The sequence below is a fragment of the Anguilla anguilla genome, chromosome 9 (genome assembly GCF_013347855.1).
Source record: "Anguilla anguilla isolate fAngAng1 chromosome 9, fAngAng1.pri, whole genome shotgun sequence".
Lineage (NCBI taxonomy): Eukaryota > Metazoa > Chordata > Actinopteri > Anguilliformes > Anguillidae > Anguilla > Anguilla anguilla.
Genome location: NC_049209.1, coordinates 25901431 through 25913459, shown reverse-complemented (window position 1 = coordinate 25913459; position 12029 = coordinate 25901431). Strand labels below are relative to the sequence as shown.

At 41.0% G+C, this 12029-nt stretch overlaps 2 protein-coding genes across 5 annotated transcripts; both read left to right on the top strand.

The window, feature by feature from the left end:
- Nucleotides 1-127: 127 nt before the first annotated feature.
- On the top strand, nt 128-5349 carry srsf1b (serine and arginine rich splicing factor 1b). 2 transcript variants are annotated; one of them, XR_004766783.1, is made up of 5 exons: nt 128-776; nt 1650-1825; nt 2102-2274; nt 3344-4137; nt 4794-5349. XR_004766783.1 is itself a non-coding variant. In XM_035432031.1 (4 exons), the coding sequence occupies exons 1-4, from the start codon at nt 583-585 to the stop codon at nt 3530-3532; spliced, it is 732 nt and encodes a 243-aa protein (XP_035287922.1). In that variant the 5' UTR covers nt 128-582; the 3' UTR covers nt 3533-5349. The 2 variants fall into 2 exon arrangements, 1 of the variants encoding a protein (XP_035287922.1); XM_035432031.1 differs by having other exon boundaries at nt 3344-5349.
- dynll2b (dynein, light chain, LC8-type 2b) lies at nt 5016-11714 on the top strand. Of its 3 annotated transcripts, XM_035432032.1 has the most exons (4): nt 5016-5147; nt 5789-5840; nt 10609-10745; nt 10859-11714. In XM_035432032.1, the coding sequence occupies exons 2-4, from the start codon at nt 5822-5824 to the stop codon at nt 10994-10996; spliced, it is 294 nt and encodes a 97-aa protein (XP_035287923.1). In that variant the 5' UTR covers nt 5016-5147; nt 5789-5821; the 3' UTR covers nt 10997-11714. The 3 variants fall into 3 exon arrangements, with proteins under 3 accessions (XP_035287923.1, XP_035287925.1, XP_035287924.1); XM_035432034.1 differs by lacking the exons at nt 5016-5147; nt 5789-5840 and adding an exon at nt 7176-7314; XM_035432033.1 differs by lacking the exons at nt 5016-5147; nt 5789-5840 and adding an exon at nt 7202-7357.
- The last annotated feature ends 315 nt before the right edge of the window (nt 11715-12029 follow it).

The window sequence follows — 12029 nt, the reverse complement described above, 5'->3', positions numbered from 1 at the left end:
TAACTTCCCGCATATACAGAAGGACGAAAGCTCATGCTCCGCCTTCCACCCGGATACTCGGTACATGCACGCGGTAATTCAAAACCTGGTGGGCGGGGCATGAGATTGCGGTTTTGGTAGTTCTCTGTCTATTAAATGTCGCAGGCAATTCTTTATTCTACAATTAGTGCACTGAAAAACGCGACCTAAATTTCGTTTACCTAGACGACTGTGTGGTGATTTATTGCATGAAGCAGAAATTCTTATTTAGCTGGAATTGCAATTCTTTTTTACATTAATCGATAGAAGGGACTATTTTATCGGGCGTGTTTTTTGAGCGCAAAGCAAACCGTTGTGTTGCCAGTATTCATCCGCACGGAGCACGGAGGTTCAAAAAGGAAGATCGTCGGCGCCATCTTAAAGAGAGTGTAAAAAAACTCGAAGATCGGAGAAATTCGGCTGTAGCGTTACCGTAAACTTACTCGTTACGTTCAGACAAGTCGGCAACCGTGAATTAGTTTAATTTTCCATCATTTTGTTGAGTGAACTTTGAATTGCATAGGCTGGTTAGTTCGTTTGTTTGCGGTAGTTACAAAACAAAAGATGTCTGGTGGCGGCGTGATCCGAGGCCCGGCTGGAAATAACGATTGCCGAATTTATGTGGGGAATCTTCCTCCGGATATTCGTACTAAGGACGTTGAGGACGTTTTCTACAAGTATGGGGCGATTCGAGACATCGACTTGAAAACTCGTAGGGGAGGACCACCGTTTGCCTTTGTGGAATTTGAGGATCCAAGGTAAGACGACCGTAGTACGAAGTCTCATGGAGATCTAGCGTTTGCTAGCTACGTGTGTTGGTTGCTAATGTTGACTGGTGACACGCTAACAAACCTAGCTAGCCGACGACCCGCGGAAAAGTGGATGAAATACCAGATAACTCTAGCTTTAGATCTGACACGAGCAGTCTGGCGACGTAACCCAGTAACTCTTAAGATAACCGGGGTTCCAATTTTTCATTTGTTATGTTGATAATGCTACTTTAAACACCAACAATATAGTTAACTTGAGAATATGTTGACGGTAAACCATGAAGTACCAATGGGAGCGGATTTAAGTTTGGTAGCTAACCTAAGTTTGTTAGCTAAGCTAACGTTTTCGAGCGTGCCGACTTTCGATTTCTCGTTCACGCGCTAATTTCACGCTCCTAGTCATGGAAGTAATGTCGGGGGCCTTAGTGGTGAGCATAACACTGGTAAACAGTACAGACATGCATAAAAGTATACTACTTGTCTGAGAGGGCCAAAATGGGGGGATTCATTACATTTCTTCTCTGTCCCATGTGATTAAGTATTCATCCGGTGCTGAATTTTCACGTAGTTACCACATGGCGAAAGTAAAGGAAATGCACCATGTGATTGGAGGACAAGGGGCGCCGTAACTGCATATGTACCGTAGTTAACATGGATGTTGCTAGCTTAGTGTATTTGGTTCTTCAAAGCTTAGTTTATGCGTTCTTATCGCCGCGTTTTCACCAGTGGGTGTGCTAACAGGAGGCGGGGAGTTCAAGGGGATCGGGAAAACAGGAAATGGAAGGGTGGTGTTGTATAGAGGTGAATTTACTATTGGCAGCTTAAAAACCAATGCAATCGGTGAAATGACTTTGTTTTCAGAGATGCAGAGGATGCAGTGTATGGACGGGATGGCTATGACTATGATGGATACCGCCTGCGAGTCGAGTTTCCCAGAAGCGGTAGGGGTGGCGGGAGAGGCGGGGGAGGTGTTGGTGCCCCTAGGGGCAGATACGGACCCCCATCCAGACGCTCTGAATACAGAGTGATCGTTTCAGGTAAGTGTCATTGACTAACTAGTCCACCATGTTGTCTTCAAACTAGGCCCAGACTATTTTGTTACTGTAATTTGCACAGAAATGTATGCTGTTTACATTTGTAGCAGTGTGCGTGCTTGTTGCATTGGCCTCATTGGATTTGGTCAGTGGTCCTGTTAAGACATAGCTTGTCGGGTGTTCAGAGCAATCTGTAGCTGGATATTGCATGGGGACTGTTTTGTGTATGTTGCTTTAACTTGGTGTAGTAATGTTTTACCTCTGTGCTGTTTCCTGCAGGGCTTCCTCCAAGCGGTAGCTGGCAGGATTTAAAGGATCACATGCGTGAAGCAGGTGATGTATGTTACGCTGACGTTTTCCGAGATGGAACTGGTGTTGTGGAGTTTGTGCGCAAAGAAGACATGACCTACGCACATCGAAAGCTGGATAACACTAAATTCCGATCACACGAGGTAGGTCTGAGATTTACGTGGGTCACCATTGGATACACAGGGCGTAGCTTTTGGACTTTTTTTTCTTTTCTTTTAAGGTAAGCAAATTAGCTGGAATGTAATTCCTTGCCACTGTCAACTGTGGATTCCTAAGGAATGTGTTCTTCACTGGGCAAGTTGATTCAAATTGTCTTTATTCAAAACTAGCTGAGATACAGAAGGAACTTTATTCTGCATGTTGAAGTCATGGCAGATCGGCATGAGTATGTAGCCATGCTGTGCTGTTCCATAGCATCTGCCTACTATTTGCTCAGGGAGTACTTGTTAGATACTGTTATGTAAACTCTGGGAGGAGTGCATTCTGATGGAATTCAGTTCAGGGAGGACTTTCAGGTGTTGAAGCTGAAGCGGTTTTTAATGTTCAGGTCAAATTTCAAAGTAATTTGGCAAGCTGACACCACAATGGCAATAGTGATTGTACTCGTAAGTTGTATTTGGAGAAGCGGTTTACCTACATTGTATTTTAGCCAGTCAGTTAAAGCCCAGGAAGTCTATTACAAATTACAAATTTGAGTTTGCTGGAATTTCTGTAAATGGTCTGTCATTTGGCCTATATCATGCCAAAAACTTGCAGCTTGCCAAATTTATCCTACAGTTTGCATATGTATAATATGCACTGAGTTACTTGGACTCCATTGAAGGAGGCGGAGGCCTGAAATGTTTTGTCCATCTGTACCTTTTTATTTGTAAATGTACATGCTGACCATTTTAATTTCAGCTATGTGGTAATGCATATTCCTTGCTTCTGCTGTCCTGTCTTCCACATAACTGAATTGCTCATGTTTCAGCGTTAATTGCTCTCTGAAACCTCTGCTGGTGCCATGCCTGCTGACAGGGGTCTTCTGGCAATTGCTGGAGGAGGTCTTGGTGCTGCTAGTACTGAAAATGTCATAATGGACGCAAAAAGGTCTTCTAGACATGGGTGTGGGGCAAGGGGGGTGGGTGGATGGCTCAAAAGCGACCAACCAAAAAGGCAAGTGCCGCAGGCCATTTTTTTTCTTCACGAGAGAGTTTTCTTGGTGTTCGTCAGGGAGAGACTGCGTACATCCGGGTGAAAGTGGATGGCCCCAGGAGCCCGAGCTACGGACGGTCCCGATCTCGCAGCCGCAGCAGGAGCCGAAGCCGGAGCAACAGCCGCAGCCGCAGCTACTCCCCGCGCCGCAGCCGAGGATCTCCCCGCTACTCGCCACGCCACAGCCGTTCCCGCTCTCGTACCTAAGCTCCGCCGCCATCATCTTCCACGTGTCGCTCTTCTGGTGGACCCACAAGTTGTACTTTTTTTTTTTTTTCGCTTTTACCTTTTTCCTCCCCATTTTATTAAAGTTTGCTACCAATTTTTTTTTCAATTCAACCCCCCCCCCCCATTTCATATGCTAATGAGCTTGTTGAAGTCTAGTATGTGGATGTCCCTGTCTCTCTCCCCTTCCCCCCCCCCATCACCCTGTCCTCCCTTGTCTGTTTATGTTCTGCATAAACTGCTTTTTAACTGGCTGTTCAGTCTTCTCCCCCCTTTTTGGTATGTACAAAATGACTGCAGGGTCTTGTTTAAATGCATTGAGTTGTCGAGGGTGTTTTTGTTTTTTTTGTTTTTCTCAATTGTGGGTGGGAGGTTGGGTTGTGGGGGGAAAGGGTGGGTGTTTGGGAGGTGGGAGCCATATTGCAAAACTGTTCTCTTTTACCTTTTCATGTGTCTTTCTATAGACATCTGAAGAGCAGGATTAAAGAATGCTTTGGAATAAAGGATTGTGAAGCAGAGTTCATTCATATTAGGATAATCAAAGCGTATTTGGAGGAGGAGCAGTCAGATCAATAAAGGAGGCAATGGTATGACAGCAAGTGCTTCAGTCACATCTAAAAACTTGGCAGTATTGATTTTTTTTTTTTCTATTAAACGATATCCCAACACTTAACTCGCATAATACGGAGCCTGACACTTAAGTACTTTGTTTACTTTCTCACCCTCCCCTTTTTCATGGATCAGTACTGCTAAGCATTGCATGTCTTCATGTACGACTGAATGTGGGAATACCTGTGTACAATTTAAGGCAAGGATTACCACCCCTCCCCCATCCACCCTTCTATTAAGTAGAAATTTAGTGGGTTTTCGGTTATTTGGTTAAAGGCCTTGGACTGCCCTTTACATTGTAAATTTACAGAAAAGATTGCCATTTGCTAAAATGACACTAACGACTAGTGTTATTTCTGATTGGTTGATTGGGTTTTTAATGGGTAGCAGTTTTATTGGCCTGAGCTGTTATATAGACCTTTGCGAGGAAACTATTGTCCCGATTGAAAATTGTTCTGAGTTGCCTTGGGAGCTGATCATTGTCTGGTATCCTGCTTTTTAGTTAAACTTCGTTTTGCGAAATTGATATCCAGCCACATGATCTCCTCCTCGGTGCATAATTTAAGGAGACGTTTTTGATTAGTCCTGATTCTAACTTGTTGCCTCCTTCTTTTTGATTTGCTGGTATTCAAAGGTTTGGATTGGAGGAGGGGCCCACTGGGTCCCAATCCTTGGAGCCGGATCATTGGATCAGTTCATAATCAGGATAGGATAGGATAAGGAGCGGGATACATGGAGCGGGATCAATTTACCGGGAACCGTAGGAGTGGATTCCCCCCTCACCAAAAAGCAGTTATGGAATTTCAAAACAACTTCTTTCAATTGGCTATTCAAAATACCAAATTTAAGATTTTTTTTTTTTCGTGGAACCCCAAAGATGTGCACACATGGGATTCGGCTTAATTTTTTTATTTTTGTTTGAGTGGAGCAGTGCAAGGACCGAGAGGCTGGATCATTTTCCTTGGATGGAATCCGCATGAGGAGCTTGGTAAATAGAAGGGAATTTAATGGGGAGGGTTGGGTTTTTTGTAGTTTCAGGTTTGGATAAAAAAATGTACATTTCCTGGTTGGCAATTGCCACAAGGAAAATGTTGCTGTATTCAATTGGCTATTTCTCCTTTTGTAGTTTGTAGTGGTTAACAATTCTCTCCCCCCCCCACCCCCCCTCAATAAAGTGTTACATACCTTAACCTGTTTGAGTTTGAATGACTCATCATTTTTTTCAATATTCAACCATATCGGGTGTAGTTTAGAACAGCGCATCTAATCCCATGCGACATCAGCATGGAAATGTACAGTTTTCATTTTGTGTGAACAATTTCAGTGGAATTTGTCAGATTTAAGATTGTACAACCTGGGAAAATGAGGGGGATGCAATCTGGAGATTGAGTATGTAGTGGTATGCATGTAGGGAATGACTACACCCATGAATGCATCATGATTCACATCAAATTTATTTGGACTGATGATCCCCTTTAGGAATGGCAATGAGCAATTTAAAGGACTCCAAATTTAGCCATACAATATTTCCATTGGGAAAATTTGTCCAAAATAGAGTAAGTGCATGGTAAGATTTCACTTAGGGCATGGGTACTCAAAATGCACTGGTTTTTTTTTTTCTTCTCCCAGATAATTAACTGAACAGTACTGGTTGGCCTGACTATGTTTGCACCTGACTCAGGTAAAGGGAGGGTGGAGAAGCAGTAGTTCTTGGCCATTATTTGATTGCAATTTACACAACAGACTTAGGGTGTCTGGCACACCATTGATAATTGCATGATAAATGTTACTTTGGCTTTCTAAGTTCAATTTCTTTAGTGCTTTAAAATGAGTGAGGCCTATTGCCAAATTTCAGTGTGAAGCAGAATTGTACATTTATAAATCTAGACCCGTTCCTTGGCTTTTAAAAGTAAGGTTGATCTAAAGGGTCTAATTGGATATAATGTGTAGTGTAGCTGTTATAGCTCTTAATTTCTTGTAGTATTGAAAGCTTTTGATTTCAGAATTTTTAAATTTCAAGCTAAACAAAAGCCAATGTGTCAGTTAAGCCTTTTTTGGCATATCACTAATGCACAAAAGTGGGATTGAAGGAAACCATAATAGCACTAGTTGTAGAGAAATGTTTAGTAATAGCACAAACTGAGAAGGTTTACATTCACCCCCCAAAAAAGTGAAATTGGGGAAGTAGGAGCATTCTTGTGAAAACTTGTAGGTGACTGACTACTCAGAGCATACATCTTAATGTGGGTTTACTGAGAAAATGAGGTCACTAGTGCATGTGCTAAATTATACATTGCATTAAATTAAGATATGGGTTTAAAGGTTGCATCTCATGCTATGACAGATGTTACCTCCACGTGTAACTGTAATGATTAAAGCATAATTAAGAGAAGGCCCACATTTATGTAAGGATAAGTAATGCATGGGTGACAAGTGAGAATGTAATATATTTCCCCACAGATTAGGTTTATCTGAAAATTGGATTCAGCAGGTGGTTATTGATAATGACTGACAGTGCGTATTACAGTCATGTAAGGATTTTAGTTGTCACCATGGTGCATGGTTGGGGGCTAGGGATTGACACTATGCATACATAAATATATTCAGCAATGTTTTCTTCAAGTCAGATATGGTTGAATTTGTATGTAATGCTCCCTATGCTGGCATTGAACATATATAATATACTATTCTCATTATCCACAGGTGGCGGTAGGCCTATTTCTAACCACTCAGGAATAGATTTGAGAGCAAGTAGCAATATTTTACGGTTTAGAGCATTTTTAATGAGTGCATCGAAAACCATAAATAAATCGACCGTGAGCGGGGTAAACATTTGCTTTTACATCGGTATATTAGCCACTATTAGGCACGTCAAGAATTTGCCTTACAAGACCATATCCCTCACCTTTCCACCGCACCCCCATTGCATTGTGGGTTGAAATAAGATGCGGGCAGAGAGGAGCAAGTGGAAAATGCATGCAGCATGCGGGGAGAGGCTGCTTCTCAACCAATAGGAGGGGTGGTATCGTGCGGCAGTGCGGTGGGCGGGGGAGGTACTTTAGCTGGGCAGATACCCGCATATATGCTACCAGCAAATCTTAACGGAGAGCAAGGCGCACATCGAATCAGCAAACAAGTAACACCAACCTAACGAGGTGATAAAGGTTCTTTGTATTAGTTAAATAATATCAGCTGAGGGTGAGTGATATTATGTTTTTTGCATGTCACATCATAGAGATAAAGCGTTTGTTAGGAATAGCTAAGCAAGTTTAATAGAAATACTTTTACTTTGTTATTAATTACCGGTTTGTGATAACAAATTGGACAGGTAATGTGTTTGGTACTGTGGTCGTAGAAATAAATTTATAAAACTGTAGATAAGATCCCTTGCGTATTGACGTCGTTCTAGTAATTTTCACCATTGTGTGCGTTGCGGTGTGATCCTAAAAAACAGGCTTTTCATTGAACACAAAAAACACACACGCATGTAGAAGGCCGGGTCTGCGGTAATGCACTGGCCTTTTGAATAGGCTATTATACCATTCTTATGCCTATTGGGGCATCACTACGAATAGGCTGTGCGTTTGAAATGAAGTTAAAAGTAGTCAGAAAAGGAAAAGGGTATACAATTTCACGAGTGGCTTGAACCCGTGCAGGGTGGGCTTATCTGTTAAAATCTTGGGCTACACCAGGATACAATGACGCTGTTTGCGAGATTGTTGGTAGCTGACATGTGTTCAATAATGTTTGTGTCTTGTAGCCTATTCATTTCAATCCAGTCTCAGGGCAAGGACGCGTCAGGGATGAACCGCTCGTATTTTCCAGCAGGAAGAATATTAGCCTGCAATGGAACATCCCCTTACTTTGCTTGAACGCGGAAAAAATCAAGGTCGTTAAACACACGACTTAGATCTGTTCTGATGGCTGGCAGTGCAGCCCTCTATAACGAATGAATGTGAACCGGCGATTTCAGTTACTCGCAACTGAAGCATATGCCCAAGGCGTGGGGTCAGGAGGCCCATAAATCTGGAAAACTATAGCGGACTTATTTGTACCAAGTTCATATGCCATGACTTCGCATGCACTCGTGCAACTCGGGAATGACTGCGTGCGTGATTAGCCCGTAGAGTGTACTATGAAGTATGCTATATAGCAAGGAGGTGTTCAAAACTGGAAGGAATAGCGGATCCTCGCATTTTATGTTCGGCGAACAGGGTACACAAATCTGTCATTCTTAGTTCTGGGCATTGGTTTGTGTGGACATTTTTTTCGTGAATTTTAAAACTGAACAGGGAACAGTCAAATCCCCGTATTTAACAATGGACATTTTTTTTGCGTTGTAATAAATGGATTTGCGAAAACTGGTAGACTAAGAACTCGTGTTGCAAACGTAATCAGTTTGGTTGGAGTGGTTGCAACTTGCACATGCAAAGTTTAATGTATGCACGAAAAGGGGTTCTGCAGGCCATATTAAATCTGTTAACAAAATGGATTCTGTATTTCTCACCTGACGCCCGCTACTATCGCGGAGTAGCCAAGACTGTATGTTTATCAGCGTCATAGTACACGTTTACTTATACATGTCGAACCGGCATTGTGTACATTGCATACAGTTATTGTAGTTGTGCACTTCTTTAATTGCCGACTCAGAGCGAGTAGTTGGGCTAGTTCTGCTCCATGTCAGCCCCTGACTGCACGAATGGCGATGTGAAATTACAGCTATGGGTTAAATTAATGGAGACTTGATTGTCACAGAGTGTATATCTGGAAAAAAAGAGTTAATGTGTTTAATTTACTTTTTAACGAGTGTTGCCCGCAAATGAATAGGTTCTCTGGTCAGACCTGTTAAGAATATCTACGGCCTAGTTCCTTTCATTTGCAGGCTACTCGTGCCAAGTGGTCAGTTGAGTTGTATTAGATTTCCAAAGTACACTAGTCCTATGTGAATTTGGACTACCTGATAAAGAACTTGTTTAGTTTAAAACACCAAGGATTCATTCAAAATGGCTGTTACTATTGCTTAAAGAATGCATGCCATTATTACTTATTCAAAATTATGCTCCTTTATAAATTCCCTTCCATCTCACAGAGGCATATAAGGCCTTACATTACACACATGGCCAAATTACACTGTAATATAAGAATAAGCCACAACTTTAACTAGTCCGTTCCAAACATTTTACGAGACAAACGCAGGCACATGATTAAGTTCAATATTATGGGTTTAGACACAACATTGTGATTATATTGAGAGAAATTAGGTAGATTTGCATTTTAATGCATCACACCTTTTCATAGTCCAAATGCATTCTAGCAACTGCCCACACAATCTGTGTATTCAGGTATTTTCTACAAAATACTTCAGATAATTATCTCATGCTGCAAGTGTAAAGAGTCAGAGCTCTGGGACTGCTGAATGGAAATTTGCAGCACCAATTGTTCCAAGCACTAACTGTTATCTGAGCCTTTGGCTCCCCAACGGTTAAAGACTGTGCTCTCTAGTAATGTCGAAGCAGTAGTCTGATTTGGTTAAATCACAGTGGTTGCATAATCACTTACAAATGCAGCTAAACAGTACACTGAACATCATTAAAGCAACAATTGTGGCTGTTACCAGCAACATAAAATTTTTAAATGTATCAGATGGGAAAAGTCATTGCTGGGGTTTAAAAAAAAAAAAAAATTTTTTTTTATATAATGTGCTGGAATTCTATTCTCCCACCTGCCATGTAGCAGTAATCATAGAGAAGGATCATGGAAAATCTGGAGGTGATTGGTGGTAGAAATTGTAGTAATCGGGCTACATTTCAGTTCCTACTTATTAGCGATGGTAAATAATGACTTGTCGGCCATGGTCTCTGTTATCCAGTTGTCATCAAGAAATGTTTTATAAATGGCAGTGTTTTGTTGTGAAGCTGGAATTTATTCTATGACGTTCCTGGGCCTGCATCCAAGCCTGTCATTGTGTCACAGGATGCATGTTTCACTGGGGTCATTCTGATGGACTTCCAATCTGGTGACCAGAGACTTAATATGTGGCATAATTTTTAATGACTCCATCAGCCATTATCTCATGGGTTAAGTGTTCTTATTCCTGGAGGGGGTTTTGATAATAATAATAATAAAATATGGCCTGTTTTTGAAATTACTTGTTCTAAAGCCAGGCTCCCCAGCATTGTGCAAGATTCCAGTCTAGAATACTTTAAAAATGTTATGTAAAACCTTTGTTTAAATATTTAGTATGTTTGCAATGGTTACTAAAAGACAGCTGACATGAATGTCGCTGTTTTACCTGTTTTTGTTGACAAGCCAAGAAAAGTATTGATCATGGTAGGAAAATGGCCAGATGAAGAGTAACCCATTCTTGGCCCAGTAAAAGTGTTATTCAAATTTGAGTCATGCATGATTCAAGGAATTTATTAGGTGTCTCCTGCACTTCTGTTTTTTAGACATCATGGCTGACAGGAAGGCTGTGATCAAGAATGCTGACATGTCCGAGGACATGCAGCAGGATGCTGTTGACTGTGCCACGCAGGCCATGGAGAAGTTCAACATCGAAAAAGATATCGCTGCATACATTAAGAAGGTGACTTTAAGCTTGGGCTTTAAAGTGTTCTAGCTTGTTATTTTAAGAGTAGCTGCAGATTTGATTAACTTTGGAAGTGTTTTTTTTTTAAACTGAAAACATAATTTTTGTAGGAATTTGACAAGAAGTACAATCCCACGTGGCATTGCATTGTGGGAAGGAACTTCGGGAGCTACGTAACGCACGAGACTAAGCACTTCATCTACTTCTACCTGGGGCAAGTTGCCATCCTGCTCTTCAAGTCCGGCTGAGCTGCTGGATATCAACTATAAACCAGGACTGTAATGCACTAATGGCTAACGCCACACCTCTCCACACACTGACAAAATATAAAAGATAAAACACACTACAAAACTGGCTGTGCGCATATGCATGGACCGTGTACAATATTTAATGTGTATATGTTGCAGAAAAATCTTTTGCCTTTCTTAGTTGCTTGGGAAATATGAGCAACAGATTTTTGTTGATGCTTTTATTTTCCTTTTGTTGCAGTCGAGTTGTAAAAATGCTTTAACGGTGGCCTTTAAGTGGATAATAAAATATAGTTGTACACAATGTAAAATGAATGTGGTCTTGCATCTGCTAAATATGGAAATATGGTTTTGCAGATTTAGGTGAAAGGGGCCATTCATTATTGTACAGTGTTACATAAATACCACTAATCTTTCCCTTTCTTTTCAAATTTCTCCTTTTTCCAAAGTTGCATTCATCATGAATCACACAAGCAGGAGGAGGAATTGAATAGCCTGTATGAATAGCATTTTTCTTTGATTTCAAAATGTGGGAAAACTCTAATGTATTATTGGATTAGCATTTCCTAAAACCACTGGAAGATTGAAGATGGTTAAATTGCTTCATGAATGTTTCCCACTGTGCTCTTTTCTGTGTTTGGTGGTTGGGCATGGGTGCCCTTGTCTAATTTGTAGGAGATTCAAAAGTGAATAAAATAATCACTCATTTTGTCCCTTCTGATATTGTACATGTTTTTGATCTGGAAATTTTCATTGTAAGGGCTCAAGGTATCTTATCACTATTTTTGGTTTTCGTCATCTCCCACAACGTTCTGTGCTAATTGTTTAAACTCACCAGCTTTATTTGGGTAGCAAACACCTAATCTGTCAGTACACATTTTCTCTGTACCATAACACATTTTTCCTTGTTGCAGTGTAGTGTATTTTAACTAGAATCCAGTTCAATGTAAGCTATAGAAGTATTGTCCATACAAGTACACTAAACATTTGGTTTTTTATTACATGTTGAGTCGGCAAATACTGTGTTTAAGTT

Bases quoted from the DNA above. Each gene is read 5' to 3' on its own strand.
- srsf1b (XM_035432031.1), top strand. From the start codon at position 583: ATGTCTGGTGGCGGCGTGATCCGAGGCCCGGCTGGAAATAACGATTGC. The intron at 1,826-2,101 runs GTAAGTGTCATT...TGTTTCCTGCAG, and splicing joins ATACAGAGTGATCGTTTCAG to GGCTTCCTCCAAGCGGTAGC. The intron at 2,275-3,343 runs GTAGGTCTGAGA...GGTGTTCGTCAG, and splicing joins CTAAATTCCGATCACACGAG to GGAGAGACTGCGTACATCCG.
- dynll2b (XM_035432032.1), top strand. The intron at 10,746-10,858 runs GTGACTTTAAGC...TAATTTTTGTAG, and splicing joins TCGCTGCATACATTAAGAAG to GAATTTGACAAGAAGTACAA.